Consider the following 19,110-nt stretch of genomic DNA (forward strand, 5'->3'; position numbering starts at 1 on the left):
TCACGCCATGGTGGAAGTGGGAAAATTTGTTCTTTCCTGGAGAAAAATACTACTGTTGGGTTGTTTTTGGATGCAAGCGAAAAAATGAAGTGGGAAAATAGGTTACGTGCTGTGTCCTGCTTTATGGGCACATCATGTGTTCGTTGTTTTGCTCAAACCAAAAACGACATGTAGTGCCTTTCTTTCTTCAAATATTTTTGTGATTTATCGTTACAATGAAGGCTCCCAAATCCATGTTCCGCTGGATGTCTGACTAAAGTCCAAATTTATTTCATACGTTACTACTCATCGATCCGACCTCTCTCATTTAATTCCCATGCTAACGCTAACAAAGCAAGACGTGGCAATTTCTCGGGCTGACCACACAAACAGTACTGCAAGTGCGAAACTAACATTGGTTGGAACACAATTAAGCTCAAATTCATTAGCTTACAAGGTTTTAAGTTAATTAATATTTTTTTTTTCTTCTTTTTTTGAGGTTTTATCACTAAAGTCAACTCTTTTACGCCTACTTTTCACTAATCTCTAACTTTTTTGTGTCACCATTATACTAATAAATATATATATTTTTGTTGCCTTCATGAACTGCATGCACGTATAATGATGATGCAAGTTGAGTAGTCTTAATTTATAAATAATTATATAAGGTTGGATGCAAACATTGGGAGCATGACGCACACAGACAGTGCAAGTGGGAAACTAACATATTGGTTGAGCCTCTGTTCATGCAACAACCCATGTATTTAGACCAGAAACCTCTGTTTTAGTTATGTATGACAGGGGTGAACAAAGCGCATTACAGTGGTGATTTTGTCCGGATGATGCTTGCTTCCTTTTGAGCAAATATGTCTAGCATGCAAATATATAATTTGTTTTGATACAAAGGAGATGACAAACACAAATATGTCCAACAACAACGACGGATACATGCTTTCGATGAAGATCCCATATCGTACCGTTAATTTCTTCTTGCGGTTGCTTTAAGCGAAAACAAACGAGACTGATGCAAACTCCTTGACAGGTAAATAATTCGTTTCCAAGCGGGAAAAAAAAAAAAAAAAATCCTTCTAAGAAATTAATCTCCAACTACCTTTCTAGTGACAATGATGGCAGAACAACTGAAAATTTTGTGTCTTCACGAGATGAAAGGTTACACTGGGACCTTAAACGGATGCTTGGGAGAAACCTGTGTTTGAATCAAAAGAAATGGTCGGAGTTCTATCATCTAGTGTTGATGGAGGATGTGTTAATGAAGTGATTGCAAGCTTCTGGATATGGGGTTTGGCTGCATGACGTAATTGTTGCACCATGCACCGACCTTATTATAAGAACCTGTGGTTTGAGCAAAACAGCGAACACGTGTTGTAGAACATGATCTCTTGGAGAATGGGACCCATGAGGACCTAGGCTTGCTAGTAGTAGAGCCAGAGTCCGTCACCCTTGTATTTCGCCGGTAAGCAAAGAAACAAATAGCAAAAATGGCTAACATATGCAGCCAACAACACCTCCTATGAGTGATGAGCTGTCAGCGATCCAGGAGACGTGTGGAGAATGGACGGTGGTGAGTTTGCATGGAGGTTGGATGAAGAAGACAACAACGTACGTGGAGTTGAGTTTTTTTTGGTATTTTATCAAAACGATGCGTTTTTGTAACAAATGAGCGCATTTTTGTCAACTTCTTTTTTTTAAAAAAAGGCACGTGTGAGGCATGTGGGGTCACTTCCATATCTTTAAACGGATCAATTGGACGAAATCCCTAAATTGAAAATTTCTGAAACTTAAAGGGGTGCAATTAACAAAATTGAAACATTGATGATAAAATTGCAAATCGGTGACAACTTCATGATGGTAAATTGAAGTTTTCCCTTTATATTAAGACTCACAATTACAATAATTTAAGATATCTATTACATTAAGAAAATAATTCATTTTTATCATTTTAATTGCTTAACATGTTCTCATTGCAAAGTTAAAAATAACAAAAATGAAATGTTTATGAGTTTATACGAATTTGGTTCGTTCAATAAATGAGGATAATTTTTTATTCAAACTTAGCTCATTTAATAAATGAATTGATCTCGAGTTGAAATTATCCGAACCGAACCCGATCCTGCTCGCAAACAGATCTGTCTATTTACATCCATACAGTTAGCCCCACGACTCCATAAACTGCAACAACTTTGCCAAAGGCCCAATTATCCCGAAACCATCCCAACCCAAAGGCAAGCCCAAACTCGTATCGTTCCCCCAAACACCCCCCCCTAGAATCTTTTCGTCTCTCCTCCGTTTGCTCAGCCTCATCATTCTCCTGTCGTCCCGCCAATCGCCATTACCGGCCCCCACAATAAACCTCAATTCTCAACGTATCTCTCTCCCCCATTAGGCATTAACATACACATACACACACTAAAAGCACCTTAGAATACAAAATCCGTTATCGAAATAAAGTGAGTCCTCTACTATGCTTTTCCATGGACACAATCATCAACTCAGCACTCGAGGAAATCTGTTCACAGGGGCAGAACGGCGTCGCTCTCCCGACCCTCTGGACCCGGCTCCGACCAGTTCTCTCGTCCTCGAACCTGGACCTCTCCCCCGGCGTCAAGAAGGCCATCTGGGGCGGACTTTTAAGCGTTCCGACCCTCCAATTCCAAGCCCAAAATGTCTCACACAGTCCCTCTGACCCTTCGATTCAGTCTTTCGAAGAGGCCCAGAAGCTGAACTTGAAGATTGTTGCCAAAGAGCATTTGAGGGACAACTTTGTTGGGCTCTACAACGTCCAGTCCGCCAATGCCAACATGTCCTCCCCACAAAGACGCGCCCTTGAACGCCTCGCCATCGCTAGGTGAGGTCGACTTAGCTACATACAAGATTATGATTTTGTTGAATATATGCTTGTATATGAAGTGGGTATATTGAATGGAGCTCAATTAGATTATGTGTGTGTTTATAATGAAATGGGATTTTTTTTGCTGTGCTAACACACTTGTGAAGAAGTCAGTTTTTGTGGAATGGTGTGGTTCCGGTGACAAATTTGTGTGTAATTTTCCAGAAAATTTCAACTTTTCAATTATCTCAATCCTCTTTTCATGATATATTAGGATTGGGTTGAAGTAGAACCGGGATTCTCTCTCAATGTGTATGTGTGGATCCGTGTGTGCCTGTTTGCCACTCTATTTTGAATAGAAAACTTTGAATTATAGCAATTCACTTTGAGAACCGTGGTTCTACTTGACTTTTATTTTTGTTTTATTAAAATGATAGAACAATGTTGAGTTGGTTAAGTAGGTCTATGAACGATCATTAACAGATTGGGTACTTGCAGAACAAATGGGATTACACAAAGTCAACTGGGCAAGGAATTTGGCATTGAAGGGAAGAACTTGTTTTATGTAGTGAGGAACCTTGAATGTCAAGGGTTGATTGTGAGGCAATCTGCAGTTGTAAGGACGAAAGAAGCTGGCAATGAAGGGGAGCCAAAAAACAGTCAGAGTGTGACTACCAATTTAATGTACTTGTATCGCTATGCAAAATCATTGGGCTCCCAACAAAAAATTGAGATTACCAAGGAAGAATGGACTATAGGAAATGTAGGGAAAGCCGATGAAAGTGCCACAAATAGAGATGGTGTTTCCGGAAAATGTGTAAAAGAGGATGTGCATGTAAAGGATTATCTACCGGCAATGAAAGTTGTCTGTGATAAACTCGAAGAAGCCAATGACAAGGTCAATCTTATTCAAAATTGTCTGGCCTCTCCGATTACTTTATACCACTTATGCTGATTTTGTTTCATGCCATTCTTTTATTGAAGGTTCTTGTTGTCTCAGATATAAAAAAGGATCTCGGTTATTGTGGAGCTCCTTCAGGGCATAAAGATTGGAGAAAAGTAAATCTTAACTAAACCGTTTATCTGCCTTTTGGATTAGCTATTTTTTATTTTTTGGTACCTGTGATTGTTTTAACCATTTTGTTCCCTGCACAATGTGCTACCAGATTTGTGACAGGTTGAAAGATGCCCACATTGTTGAGCAGTTTGATGCTAAAGTGAATGGGAAGGTAGGTTTATAAATTTTGTTTACAAATACTGTGTCTACTTGATTGCACGTTCCAATATTGTATTCCCGTTAGTCTGTTTGTCTCCATTTTAAATCTATTTCTGATACTAGTTTATGCATCTTTTTCTGAAAACAATTGCTTTTTCTTTGTTGATTACAGTCAGTATTGTTTTTGTTTACAAAGTATGTGGTTTTCTAAATGACGAGTTTGGACTGTTTGCATTCTTTGGAATGACTATGGTCAATTTGCTTTCGTTAGATTGAGTCTTGCCTGCGTTTGCTCAAAAGTTTTTCTCCAAAAAACTTTGAACCAAAAACTCTTGGACGTGGAGATGATGATTTTGAGGAAGAACAGCAAGTGGACTTTGGAAAGAAATGTCAAATCACTGATCAACTTGTAGAGCTTCCCATTGAGCATCAAATATATGATATGATTGATGCAGCTGGATCAGAGGGCTTGACTGTGATGGAGGTGGGTGCAATAATTTCTTTTCTTTGCTTAATTCATATTGGTGTTGCTCCTAAAGTTTATTTTACTTTATTTTGGTTATATTTCCTCAATACTTATCAAAAAAAAAGTTTTTTGACATTCCCATGTATGTCTAAATCCACCTCTCTCCTTGAGTTAAATTGGTGTCATGCTTTGATTTAATCATGAGTATCTCTTTTTTTTGATAAGTAAGAAGAACTTTTATAAAAAAGCGTAAGGCGCCCCTAGGTACACAGGAAGTATACACAGGAACAACCAAAGCTAACCCAAAAAAAACCCACAACACCAATACCCCAGAACAAAAAAGAACCAAACAAGATACAAAAGAACCCAACTAAGAACAATAAAACCCACTACCCGTCAAGGCACAACAGACCTACAACATATGTGCCTTGCCTTTCCTACGCCTAGAGGGGTAATTCGCGTCACCATAGTTAATGGAACTATGCAAATTTAGAAGCTCCTTTTTCCCTTTAGACTTTTGGCGCGCAAAAAACTGGAACTCCTCCTCCATGGCATCCCGAATAGCCAAAGCCTCCTCCCCAAAATCCCCATCCATCGCCCAATCTAATGGCAAACCATCCCAATAATCATCTTCATCCTCCTCCCACACCACAATCTCCCCGTTATGATCAAAGCCAACTGGCCAATTCCGAGTTTGGGAGAAACCATTCAAGCAACCACTCGAAGGGGAAGAAGGACCTACCACCCCGTCATTGTTGACCTCCTGAAGCGCCACGGTAGGGGCTGAAATCGGGGGAAGATTGAGAAACCCCTTCCTAAAAATGCCCTGATTCACTGGCGTCATTGCCTTCTTTATAGCAGGAGGTTTTGCCGCCTTCTCAGCTGGCGGCACTCCACCTGAAACCCTCTTATCAACGAAGCCAATTGACATCTTCACAGCTTGCAAAGAGTCAGAAAGAAGCCCATCATTCCACTTCACAGAATGCCTTTCCCTCAATTTTTTTGCCCTTCTGTAGTAACTGGAAGGGCTTAGAAGCCACCACAGGGAGGGGAGAACGCAGCTTCTCTCCTAAAAGAGCTGCACCAGCGAGAGACGGAGCGGCAGAAAGGGGATTAGGAAATTGAAGCTTCCCCAAAGGAGTAAACTTAAAAGAAGTAGAAGCAGAACCCCCCGGAAAACCCAGATCCGGTGCCGGAGAAGGGGGGAAACCGAATCTATTAGAGGCTGGATTCACACTCGAGCCAGAAACCGCCGAAGGCACCTGGGACCTGCTCGACTCACCCCCGGAAAAATACTCCGTTCCTGAATCTGTCCTTGTAACTGTCGCCGACGAGGACTCCGGCCTAGGATAGATCCCGACATCAGCCGAAGAAGCTGGACTCACGCCCACTTTATCTCCCAACGCTGACACCTCCAAACCCCCAGGAGGAATCCGATTCAGAACCAACCCAGAGGACATCTCCGATGTCGTCTCCGGCGAGGTTGGCGGCGGACAGGAAACTTTAGGTTTCCGCTTGAATCGGGTCACACGAAAACCTAAAGGTTTTCGAAACATCCCCGACCCGGTAAATCGGCTCAGGACTCTCCCCACGGCCCGGCCCAAAGCCAAATAAAAACTAGAACCCAACTTACGCCACGTCCGCAATCTCGAAGTTTCAAATTTCAAATGAGAGTCCTTACCCTGCGGACATACAATCTGGTCTTTGCCCAACATATCAAGCCGGTGAGCCTCCAAAGAAAAGCAATCCACCGCCGATCTCGGAAAATCCTCTGCATGCCGCACCGCCGGAAGAAGATCGAACTCGCAAGGTGTCGCCCGCGAAGCCCTTAACCCGGACCGACCATCACCCACTATGGGCATCTTCTTCGCAACAGTGGTCGAATCCGCCCTCACAACCTCCGCAAAAGAAGGCCCCGTCCACTTTGGAGCCAGGCCCAGAGTCAGCCGATCTTCCTCCACAACCTTCTTCTCCGGTGTAGATGAGGAGCCGAGCCTGCCACTCACCGAACCTGAGACAAAATCGACAACCTTTCTCAGCTCGTCTGAGAATTTAAGCCATCCCCACCCTCCACGGCCCTCGGGGATAACAATGGATCCTTTCCGACCGCCCAACCCGAACATAGTCGCCTCTAAATAGCGCCCAGCTTTATTCCCACCTCTCCGAGCAATTAGAACCTTCGAACCTTCTCTAAATGACTTCACAAAGACTTGCTCTGTCGGGAGACCCAACAACACTTCCAACGTCGACGCAAGCCATTCGGCGCTCTGAACATTCAACAAGACCACACCCAGAAAATTTTTCCTCTTCTCCTCCACCCTCAACGTCAACGCCCCACCCAGAACCGAGAAGGTGAAAGCCTTCGACTCCACTAAGAAAACCTTATCCATCAACAACACCCCCGGGACTATGACGACCAAACCCAAGAAAACTACATCGCCGAACAAAGGACCACCCAGACGAAACTGAAGACCGAAATTCAAAGCTAAAGGACCAGACAGGAGGCTGAAAGAGATAGAGAATGTGAGAGGATGGATGAGAAGTCGAACCCCTAGCTGGACGCGCTCTCACGCGCCGTCACTAGGACAGAGATATGAGAGAGAGAGAGAGAGAGAGAAAGCCACACTAATCATGAGTATCTCAAACTTAAAAGATTTTGATTTTCACACTTTAGTATCTTAGGTCTTCTAAGAAGAGAATATAATATATGAGGACTTTCCTATACTATGTTATAATTGTCCTGACAAATGAAAAGATGTGCGTGTTGCTTGTTTGATAAAAGGTTTTGTATAGGATACATGAAATAAAGTGCTTATGCCTTATTTGCTATGGTACGTAGAAATAATTTCTTCTATAGTGAAGATCAAGAAAAGTCGAGTACGTTTGGATTAGTTTTTGAGAAGTGTTTTCTGTTTTGTGGTTTAAAAAATGTTTTTAGTGTTTGAAAATTGAAAAGTTTTTTGTAAGGCTCACATCTGAAAACTTGTTTGGATAACAATGTTTGGAAAGTGTTTCTGAAAGAAAAAAAACTGAAAAGTGTTTGGATGTAATATTGAAAATAATTTTCCAAAATATTAAGAAACAAAAAATGAAAAAAATTACTAAATCACTCCATGAATTTCTATTTCTATCTTTTAGCACCTTGAGTTTGTACCCATTATTAAATCAATTATTCCATCCAATTTTGTACAGATTCTGTCAATTTTTTTACGAAGTCGGAAGAGAATTACAATTATACCCTTTTCTAGAAAAATAACAAGAAAACCCAAAAAAGGGTTAGGGGGATTGTAGGTGGCTTTGAGCCGCCCTTGTGTCAGTGGGGATGGCTGCGAGTCACCCCCTTGTCAATGGGGGAGGTGGGGAGGGGAGACCCACTTCCGTCACCTCCGATGAAGGGCAACACCCATCATGTGGAGGTCAATCTCCACTATTTTTTTTCCTAAGTGGAGGCCAACCTCCATCTGTTACTATGCATGGAAGATTGAATTGTTTTTTCAAAGCCTATTTTTTCACTTGTTTCTAAAAGGCTGAGCATTTATTTTCAAAACATTCTTATATGAAAGTGGGGGAAGTTTTCTAAATTTTTTATTTTTCGTAATTGGTTTTTTGAGTTTTGAAAAGTGTTTTTGAAAATGAAAACTGGAAAGTGTTTTTTGTGGGAACCACATCTGAAAACTTGCTTGAATAACTATGTTTGGAAAGTCTTTTAGCATTTAAAATTGTTCTAAAGAAGGCCCTAGAATTCGGCCATGGATATTTTTTTTCCTTGTGATACTAAAATTGGTCTTGGATGTTCTATCTTCTGACATTGGCATAGAACTTCCACAACTGTTGAATAGTTGGAGTGATATGTTCTGTTTTTTTTCCTTTGAGGAGAAATATTTGTAACTGCAATTGTACTTTTTGCAACCTCTATAATTTTTGCTGGCGCATGATAGCACATGCTAGCATTTCTATTATGTTATGGGGATTTCGAGGTGGCGTTTTATTGAATCCAAATCGTTTGAATTGGTGGTGGACGGTAGTTCTTCTGTGTTACGGATTCTTGAAAGGAGTAGGGGTAATGTTCGATCCATCTGCTTTGGTAAAGTTAGTATCTCTTGGTTGTTAGCCACTATAGAGGCTTTGGTTCTAGAGGAGGGGTCAAAGGAATTCTGGAGATGCTCTAGAGTTGGTATCCCAGCTCTTTTTGCCCAATGTTGCTCTAATAAGCATTAGTGTTTCTTGGTTATGGCTGATATGGTGGAGTATGGTGGAGGTAGACGGGGGATTTATCCTAGTGTCGGAAGGTAGAGGTGGTAAAGGGTGGAGGTCTTTCACCTCTGAGTTGCGTTCGGTAGTGCAATTTTTCCAGTCATTATACAGTGGTGGGCCAGCTGGGGTTCGTAGCGGCGGTTGTTTGTCGCTTGGCTTGGGCGAAAGTGGGTTGGTGCGTTGTTGAAATTTCTGGTGGAAGTGGTTGGGAATAGGTCGTATGCGGAGGTACTTGTGGGATGGAGGGAGTTTTTGGCATCGTCCTCATTATATGGAAATTATACTGTGTATGCACTGAAAGGACAGATTGTGACTGGGCAGGTGTCGTCTGGGGGTTCAGAAGATCCCTAATCCTCTGTTGGTGGAGTTTGCTCGAGGGAGGACAAGGGACTTTTGGGTGAAATTTTTGATTTTCGCACCCTAAGAGAGATGTTGGTTCACATAAAATCAGACTTGTCTTGTTGTATTGAGTGGATTGATTTGGGCCAGGGCCCAGGTGGTTTAGGAAGTATTCTAGGCCCAAAGAATGTTGTGGTAGTTGAGCCGAAGCCCAACTAGAAGATTTCTTTCCTTCTAAGACACCATTTGTAGCGAGTATTTCAGGCTTGCATCCTGTAGCCCAATTTTAAATCCAAGATTGTGAGATACAATCTCCTAGTATAGTGGTAAGTATTCTCGCCTATCACGTGGGTGACCTGGGTTCGATCCCCGGCAACGGCGCCAAAAATTGATTACCGAAAATTAATTCGATAACGTGGATTTTAAATTTATAACCACTCGTAATAGAACGAATTTTTGCAGAATAGGACTATAGGGAGGGTGTCGAACCTCAAGGACCGTAGTAGTTTGATTATGAAGTATTCAGAACTTTACCCAATTTAACTCGGAAAAGATTTTTTTTTTTATTTATTTTTATTTTATTTTTAAAACTAAATTAAACTAATGACAAGTAAAGTAAAGATAAAGGTAGAAGGAAAAGTATAGGGAATTGATTTCATTCAAACCGCATACCAATGGCAGATTGTATCTCACACGGATTCTCTTTATATGCATAATACGAGCGCGTAGTGGTTGTCAACCATACGAAGACCTCGACATGAAAATACTTTAGTTAAGAGATAATGATAACCCATCTTAGTTTCACATTAATCATCCACCTAGCATCTACTTGTGAAACGATTTATGCTCCCTAACATGGACTACAAAACCTCCTAATAAGCATACATATTTCAAGAAAATACTTTGGTTAGTAAATAATGATAAGACATCTTAGTTTCACACAAATCATCATCCACATAAAATTACACTACAATGAAATGCATTTAAACTACAAAGATGGGGAGTGATTCGTGTTCCCTAGCATGCCCTATAAAATGACTCTAATAAGCATACTTGAACTTATGTCACAAAGCATCATTGTATAGTCATCGTTCCCTCAATCACAGAAAAAGGAAACGTTTGATTTTACTCAAGTTAAAAAGAATTCTCATAGACAAGATAAACTTTTCTTCATGCATAAATATAAACTTTAAGAACAAACTCTAGGCTACACAATCATTATATAAATTCAGAAAAACATAGAAGAAACACAATCCAACCATGCCACTTAGAAAGAATTATATCAAGAACCTATAGAAAATTAGTTACACATAAGGTATTTGGGAATCTCCTATAAAAAAAGAGAAAACCATTTCCTAGAGCACTTTGGGACTATGGGTCGTGCTTCAGCTTTCTTTCAGAACAAAAATAAAATTAAAGAAGGCTAGAACGGAAACTAACAAAAAAGAAATTAACGATGTACATCTTTGGAAAATGAACTAAAAAGGATGCATCTTATATATTAAAGCTGCTGGAAAATAAAACTAAAACTGTACATGAAATAAAACTAAGCTAAAAAAAATAAACTAAGAAACTCTCTGGAAAAACTAAACTAAAATTGCATCCTCTCTATCTCCTCTTCATCTCACGGCTGCCTTCTCTTTTATAGAGAAGAGAAGTTACAAAACATCAAGGGAAATCGAGTTTCAGCTGCACAATAGGAAAGTGTCTGACATTTGATTTCTAGCCACACAAAAAATGTCATCATTTGCAGATATTTTGACGCTTCTGGAAGATAAGGTGGCGCTCGATCCCCACCTTTGGCGATCGATCACAAGGACGATCGATCTACATATTTGGGCGCTCGATTGATCAGTCGATCGATCAACAGGTATGGGCTCTCGATCGACTTCAATTTGGCAGTGATTGATTTTCAACTTTCTTTGATGCATTTTTAGGCCTAACTTCAATGATTTTGCTCTTGTTTTCAATTAGGACCTAAAAACAAGATAAAACACTAAAACATAATAAAACATTATATTACAATACAAACTAAGGTTTAAGGTATGTGAATTAAGGGGTTTTAAATGTAAACATTCAACGCTTATCACACCTTCAAACTAACATAATGCTAGTCCCTTGGCATTACAACAAGAAATGAAATGAAACAAAATATAAACAACTACTATAATTCCTCTTTCGTGGGAAATGCGATTGCATTTAGCACATACAACAAGTCTTTTAAACCCGTAGGGCTTCCCTAGTGGACGAGTGAAGTCTCGCAAAGGTTTAACAGTAATGCTACCCACAAATTTTTTTTTTTTATTAGTCATGTTATCCCTAAAAATGAAGTATCATTAAAACAATGGTTTTTAATTCATGAACAAGCTTAAATTGACAAACTCCATCTTCACGACAGTTTAGGAAATTCTTGTCTAATCACTTGCAAATGGCCGGCTAAGATATCATATGTTCAAATTGGTGCAATTTGATATTAACACATAGTTATGGGGCTTCAAAGTATTTCCTACATACATGTTTCAGTATCTTAAAATTCTTTATATTTCTTATCAGATAGAATGACCAAGGCATAGGCATAATTAATATTATTTACAACATTTATATGGCTGTGCAATGCTTAACTCCCTTAAGCTTTTTAATTGACCTATGTAACAAGTGTTAAGCTAGCGACTCCAAACTAAATGGCTTTAAGGTACTATGTGTAAAACATCCCAATAGGCTTAATAACTCAAGTAAAAAAGGCTATGAAGTCAAAGTAGCCATTTTATTAATTACTCTCATATTTTGACGCGAACACTCAATGCTTAATGAGGCAAGATGTCCGGTTACTCAATGAAGCTCTTAAGTTTTTTTTTTTGACAATGCCCAGGTCATCAATCTAACAATTTATCCAATTGCATCAAAGACACTAAAAACAAATATGTAAGGTATTAAACTTAGGCTCATATCCTACAAACAATATGCCAATGTGTTTCGTGATTTGTCAAATTTTACAAGTGAACTCTCATAGCCAAAAGCAAGTAAGCAGATTTATAATTTCTAATTGTGTGATCATGTGTTCAAAATTTTGAATTTGTCAATGAAAAGCAAACCACAATTACAAATCAACGAAATTCTACAGAATAACATAAACATTTGCAAAAGTTTTTTTGAAAAAATTTGGACAAAGTGTCTTTCTATACCCCCAAACTTAAATCACACATTGTCTTCAATGTGTATATAAAATGGAAGCATTTAAACAAGGGATAAAGGAAAACCTCATTGGGGATGTATGATTCATAGCATACCCTCAAACTTGGACATAAGAACACTTATCCTGAAAAAAAAACTAAAAACAAGAAAATAAAAAAGAATTGGAAGATAACAAAAGCAAGTAACAATATCTACAAAATATAACTCAGGAAAAATAAAAATGAAAGAAAAAATTTCAGAAAGTATTAGTTTCTACCTTGGAACAGCAGCCTCAGTGCTACTGGTTTACTTTTGGCGCTCGATCCTAATTTCTGGCGATCGATCGAAGCACTCTAGCGCTCGATCGAAGAGACGATCGATCCAAGAAATTTGGCGCTCGATTGACAGCAATTCTGCAGAAACAAAAAGATGCAGAAACTAACAGAGGCCGAGATATGCACAAAATAAAACACAGTTTTTTCACAGATTTATACAGTTTGGACAGAATTAAATTAGATGCATTCCTAAACACTTCATAAACAACTGTGACACAGTCCCCGACAACGATGCCATCAGTTTGTTGTCTGGTTTTTATGTGGGGACTGGGTATGATGGTGGGATTGATATCTCTCATTTTTTATCTGCAAATGAAACTTCAATTTTTTTATGGGGCTGACCCATACCCTCCATCATTTGTGTTGTTTGTTCTTATGTTTTGGAACTGTCTCAGGTTTGAATTGGTTCTTGTTGATCATGTCAATAATGTAGAAGGTTTGGCTAGGATTTTGGGATATAGGGTCTCCTCATTACCCATGAAGTACCTAGGTCTTTTTTTGGGTGCTTCTTTTAAAGCCAAATCTTTATGGGTGAAAAGGTCAATTTTCACCGACTAAACTGTTCTAAGGTGTGTTCTCCGGTTCGAAATTTACTCATGTTCAACCAAGCTCTTCTAGAGAAGTGGTTATGGCATAATGCTTATGAGAGAGAGGCTTCGTGGAGATTGGTCGTGGAATTTAAATATGGTAGTCAGTGGGGTTGGTGGCACTTTAATGGAGTCAATGGGTCGTATGTGGTGGGTCTATGGAAATTCATTATGAGGGGTTGGGAGGATTTTTCTAGATATACTAGAATTGAGATGGGTGACGGCTCCAAGATTAGTTTTGGCATGACGTGTGGTATGGGGAACAACCCCTTAAGGTAGCGTTTCTGGAGTTGTTTAGCATTGCTTGCTTTAGGGATGCATTCGTGGCAGATCATCTTCTGTTTTCTAATGGCTCTCCTTAGTGGAACGTTAATTTTATAATAGTGGTGCATGATTGGGAGTTGGAATTCTTTATTTCGTTTTTCGATCAGTTGTATTCCATTAGATTGAAACAGGACTGGGTAGACAAGCTTTGTTTGAACTCTCCCAAGAGACAGTTGTTTGATGAAGAACGCTCTATAATGTCTTAATCCCCCATGACAACACTCCCTTTCCATGGAGGTGTATTTGGGAGAGTAAGGCCCCTTTGAGAGTGGCTTTCTTCACTTAGTCAGCCCTTTTAGGTAAGATCCTCACTTTGGATAATCAAGAAAGTGGAGGGCAGTTTACTTGGTCCAATAATCGGGTATGGTCTAAAATTGATAGGTTTTTGCTTTCTCCGGAGTGGGAAGAACATTATCCTGATGTGTCACAACGACGATTGCCTAGACTTTTATCGGACCGCTCCCCTTTACTGTTGGATTGTGGAACACATAGAGAAGAAAAAAGACATTTTAAATTTGAAAACATGTGGCTCAAATTCGATGGTTTTGTGGAACAAGTGCAATGGTGGTGGGAGTCTTATGATTTCCAAGGCCTGCCAAGTTATGTGTTGGCGAAAAACTTAAAAGCTTTAAAGGCGGACTTGAAGAAGTGGAATGAAGAGGTTTTCGGTGATGTGGGGAAGAAGGAGTTATTGGAAGGTATTAAAGAGTTGGAGGGTTTAGAGGAGTCTCGGGGGCTAGTGGAGGAGGAGCAGGTACGGAAGTTTGGCATGATCAGGGAGATGGAAAAAACACTCCTGTTTGAGGAGGTTAATTGGAGGCAAAAATCTTGGGCTTTGTGGTTGAAGGAAGGGGATAATAACACTAAATTCTTTCATAGGGTGGCAAATTCACATCGGAGGTACAATCATGTGGGAGCTTTGAGGATTAATGGGGCTATGTCTACTGATCTAGTGGAGATTAAGGAGCACATTGTCAATTATTATGACACTTTGTATACCGAGCAGAGTTCGTGGAGGCCTTGGGTGGATGTGATTTCTTTCTCTTCCATTGATGCGGAAGAGTGTCTCTGGTTGGAACGTGTCTTTGAGGAGCAGGAGGTATGGGAGGTGGTGTGGGAGATGAACGGGGATAAGGCTTCGGGCGGCCCAGATGGTTTCTCTATGGCTTTCTTTCAGAAATGTTGGGCTGTTCTCAAACAAGATATTATGGCGGTTTTCTCCGAATTTCATAATAATTGCCAGTTCGAGAGGAGTTTGAATGCAACTTTCGTTTCTCTTATCCCTAAGAAGGCAGATGCAGAGGAGGTTAAGGACTTTAGGCCTATCAGTTTGGTGGGAGGGGTCTACAAAATGATTTCTAAGGTCCTTGCTAACAGGCTCAAATCGGTGTTGGAGAAACTAATTTCGAGCTCTCAGAATGTCTTCATTGGCGTTTGGCAAATCGTGGACTCAGTTCTTATTGCCAATGAATGCCTGAATAGCTAGTTGCGGTGGGGGGAGGCGAGGTTATTATGCAAGTTGGATTTGGAGAAAGCATATGATCACGTGAACTGAGATTTCTTACTCTACATGCTTCAGAGGTGTGGGTTTGGGGAGAGGTGGAGGAAATGGATTAAATTTTGTGTTTCTACTGTAAAATTCTCCATTTTGGTTAATGGTGCGCCAACAGGTTTCTTTCAAAGCTCAAGGGGGATTAGACAAGGTAATCCTCTTTTTCCTTTGCTGTTTGTGGTGGTTATGGAAGCGCTTAGTAGGATGTTGAATGAGTCTATGCTCCAAGGCTTGTTGTTTGGTTTCTCGGTGGGCATCAGGGATAATGAAGCTTTAGTGGTGAATCATTTGCTGTTTGTTGATGATACATTAATTTTTTGTGGGACACAGGTTGAGCATGTTCGAAATTTGAGGTGTATCTTCTTATGTTTTGAAGCGTTGTCAGGGTTGAGGATTAATTTTGGCTAACAGATTGAAGGCGGTTTTGGAAAAGGTTATTTCCAAATCCCAGAGTGCTTTCGTCAAAGGGAGGCAGATTCTCGATCTGATCCTTATTGCTAATGAATGTCTTGATAGTCGAATTAGATCAAGGGAGCCGGGCGTCATTTGCAAGATGGACTTGGAAAAAGCTTATGATCATGTTAATTGGGATTTTCTCCTGTATGTGTTGAGGAGGTGCGGCTTCGGGGGTAAATGGTGTTCGTGGATAGCTCGATGCATTTCTTCTGCGAAATTTTCGGTGCTAGTTAATGGCTCGCCCAAGGGCTTTTTCAGTAGCTCTCGAGGCTTGAGGCAAGGGGATCCTTTGTCTCCTCTTTTGTTTGTGTTTGTTATGGAGGCTTTGAGTCGTATGATTACAGCGGCGGTCAGTGGGGGTAGCTCCTCCAAGTTGCGATATTTGCGGAGTCTCTTTCTCTTATTTGAGGCTGTTTCGGGTTTAAAGGTCAACTTGGCCAAATCTAGTCTTATTCCAGTGGGGAATGTCGTTCAAGTGGGAAGGCTAGCCGATATTTTAGGGTGTGAAGTTGCTTCTTGCCAGTGAAGTATATGGGTCTTCCTTTGGGGGCTTCCTACAAGTCCACTTGTATTTGGGATGGAGTTATCGAGAAGGTTGAAAATCGGTTGGCTAGTTGGAAAAGGTTATACCTCTCCAAGGGAGGGAGGGTGACCCTTATCAAGAGTACTCTCTCCAACTTACCTACCTACTACATGTCTCTGTTCCCTATTTTGGTGTGTGTTGCCTCTCGCATTGAGAAAGCTATAACGAGATTTTCTTTGGGTGGAATGGGAGAAGAATTTAAATACCATTTGGTGAATTGGGCGAAGGTTTGCACCCCAATTTCTAAAGGGGGGATTGGTATTAGGAATTTGGTGTTGTTCAACCGTGCGTTGTTAGGAAAATGGTTCTGGCGCTTTGGCTTGGAAAGAGATGCTTGGTGGAGAGTTGCAGTGGACTCCAAGTATAGTAGTTTGCGGGGTGGGCGGTGCTCCCGTGAGTTTGCAGGGGCTTTTGGAGTAGGCTTGTGGAAGTACATAAGGAAAGGATGGGAGACTTTTTCCAGATTTTTTAGATATGGGGTGGGGGATGGGAGTAGGACTAGATTTTGGCATGACTTGTGGTGCGGAGATACGGTTCTGAAAGAAGTGTTTCCTGATCTCTTTGGTATTGCTCGAGTGAAGGATGCGTCAGTGGCTGACAATATGGAGATTTTGGGCGGGTCCATTCATTGGAACGTGAACTTTGTAAGAGAGGCGCATGATTGGGAAGTAGATGTTTTGGCCTCTTTCTTTCAGGTTTTGCACTCTACTAGGGTGAATAGAGATCAGGCAGACTGCCTTAGTTGGGTTTCTTCCAAGAAAGGTGTGTTCAAGGTTAAGAATTATTTTGGTTCCTTGACGTGTTCTGGTGGAACTCGGTTCCCTTGGAAGAGTGTGTGGCGGTCTCAGGCACCCTCGAGGGCAGCTTTCTTCACATGGTCTGCAGCTCTAGGTAAAATCCTTACTTTGGACAATCTCAGGAAGAGGCACATTATCATTGTAGATAGATGCTGCCTATGCAAGCGAGATGGGGAATCAGTGGACCATATTCTTCTGCATTGTGATGTGGCCTCTGCTCTGTAGAACAACATCTTCTCTCGCTTTGGTATTTCCTGGGTCATGCCTAAGAGTGTGCTAGACCTAGTTGCTTGTTGGTGGAAGTTTGGGAGATCAAGGAGTGCTACAACGTGGAAGATGGTGCCTATATGCTTATTTTGGTGTATTGGGAGAGAAAGAAACCTTAGGTGTTTTGAGAACCTAGAAAGCTCCCTTGAGGAGGTGTTAGAGTTGTTTCTCCATACGCTGTATCTCTGGTCGATGGCTTTTTTGTACCCTTTATCCATCAGCTTTGCTGATTTTCTTGCTTCTTTTTCTTGTTTTAGTTAGGTGTTTCCTGTTGTATACTTCCAGTGTACGTAGGGGCGCCTTACGCTTTCAATAAAACTAAACTTACTTATCAAAATTTTTTTTAGGAAAATCCGAATTGGTCCTTATTGGTAAGGTGGATGATGTGGTCTTTGGCACATATTCTAGGTTGTAGAATTGGGTCTCTGCCGATGACATATTTGGGTTTACTGTTGGGGGCATCATTTAAATCTCTTTCTATTTTGAATGGGGTTATTGAGAAGGTAGAGCGAATGTTGGCTAGTTGGAAAAAACTTTATTTATCCAAGGGTGGTAGGGTGACGTTGATTCATAGTACACTGTCCAGCATTCCTACTTTTTATTTATCTCTGTTTCCTATTCCTGTGAGTGTAGCCAAGAAATTGGAGCGGCTTCAAAGGGAGTTTTTGTGGAGTGGTATGGGGGATGAGACTAAATTTCATTTAGTCAATTGGCATCGGGTTTGTTCTCCAATCAAGGTTGGTGGACTGGGAGCTTGTAATATTATTAAGTTTAATCAAGCCTTATTGGGGAAGTGGATGTGGAGGTTTTCGCAGGAACGTGATGCTTTGTGGAGATCGGTGATTGAGGTGAAGTATGGGAGTGTGAGGGGAGGTTGGAGTTCATTACCGGTGACGGGGTCTTATGGTGTGAGTGTTTGGAAGTTTATTCGAAGGGGGTGGGATAATGTAGCCAAGTACTTGCGTTTTGAGGTGGGTGATGGGTCTCATATTCGCTTTTGGCATGATTTATGGTGTGGGAACATGCCTCTCAAGCTATGCTATCCAGCTTTGTACTCTATTGCTCGTTTTTCGGATGCTTGGGTGGTGGATAATTTGTCTGTGGTAGGAGGTGTGGAGCATTGGAATGTTCTCTTTACGCGCTATGCTCAGGATTGGGAGGTGGAGATGGTGATGGTGATATCCTTCTATGAACAGTTATACTCTATTCGGATTCGGTACGAAGAGGTTGATAGGGTGGTGTGGAATCTTTCTAAGAAGAGGAATTTTGCAGTGATGACTTTTTATAAAGCATTAGTTTGTCACGAGGTGGCTTATTTTCCTTGGAAGGGTATATGGCATGTTAAAGCTCCGAAGCGGGTGGCGTTCTTTGTTTGGACAGCAGTTTTAGGAAAGATTTTAATACATGACAATTTACGTAGACGTGGTATTGTGGTGTGTTATGTGTAAGAAGCATGGGGAATCCGTTGATCACCTTCTTCTTCATTGTGACGTGGCACGGGTTGTTTGGAATTATTTTTATAGCTTGTTCGGGGTGGAGTGGGTTATGCCTAGTAGTGTCTTGGATTTATTGAGTGGTTGGGGCACCTTGCTGGGTCGTGGTTCTGCTATTCGTATTTGGAAGCAGATTCCTTTATGTATTTTGTGGGGCTTGTGGCGTGAAAGAAATTCTAGGCTTTTTGAGGATGTGGAGGTTACAGTTGGGGCTCTTTGTAGAAATGTTAATATGTTATATCTGTGGGTGTCGGCACATAGCCTGGGTCGTATGTCGTTTGCTGATTTTTTACTTTCATGTTCGTTTATTTCCTCTAATTAGGGGCTCTTTTGTATATTTCTTGTGTACTAGGGTTGCGCTCCTTTGCGCTTTTTAATGAATTATTACTTATAAAAAAAAGGAAAGCGGCCTATCATTGTGGTAGATTGATGATGTTTGTGTA

General features: G+C 40.7%; 1 protein-coding gene across 3 annotated transcripts in view; it reads left to right on the plus strand.

Annotated features, from left to right (window-relative positions):
• Window positions 1–2,274: 2,274 nt before the first annotated feature.
• LOC133864661 (uncharacterized) overlaps window positions 2,275–19,110 on the plus strand; it is a 30,405-nt gene continuing 13,569 nt past the window's right edge. Inside the window, exons 1-5 of one of the 3 annotated variants that reach the window (XM_062301060.1) lie at window positions 2,275–2,845; window positions 3,326–3,725; window positions 3,812–3,886; window positions 3,994–4,056; window positions 4,315–4,527. In XM_062301060.1, coding sequence (XP_062157044.1) covers window positions 2,472–2,845; window positions 3,326–3,725; window positions 3,812–3,886; window positions 3,994–4,056; window positions 4,315–4,527 — 1,125 coding nt within the window. In that variant the 5' untranslated portion in view covers window positions 2,275–2,471. Of the gene's footprint in view, window positions 2,846–3,325; window positions 3,726–3,811; window positions 3,887–3,993; window positions 4,057–4,314; window positions 4,528–10,953; window positions 10,973–19,110 lie in introns of those variants that run through there. The other 2 variants (XM_062301061.1, XM_062301063.1) reach the window with 2 other exon arrangements.

The sequence above is a fragment of the Alnus glutinosa genome, chromosome 3 (genome assembly GCF_958979055.1).
Source record: "Alnus glutinosa chromosome 3, dhAlnGlut1.1, whole genome shotgun sequence".
In the NCBI taxonomy this organism is placed as follows: Eukaryota; Viridiplantae; Streptophyta; class Magnoliopsida; order Fagales; family Betulaceae; genus Alnus; species Alnus glutinosa.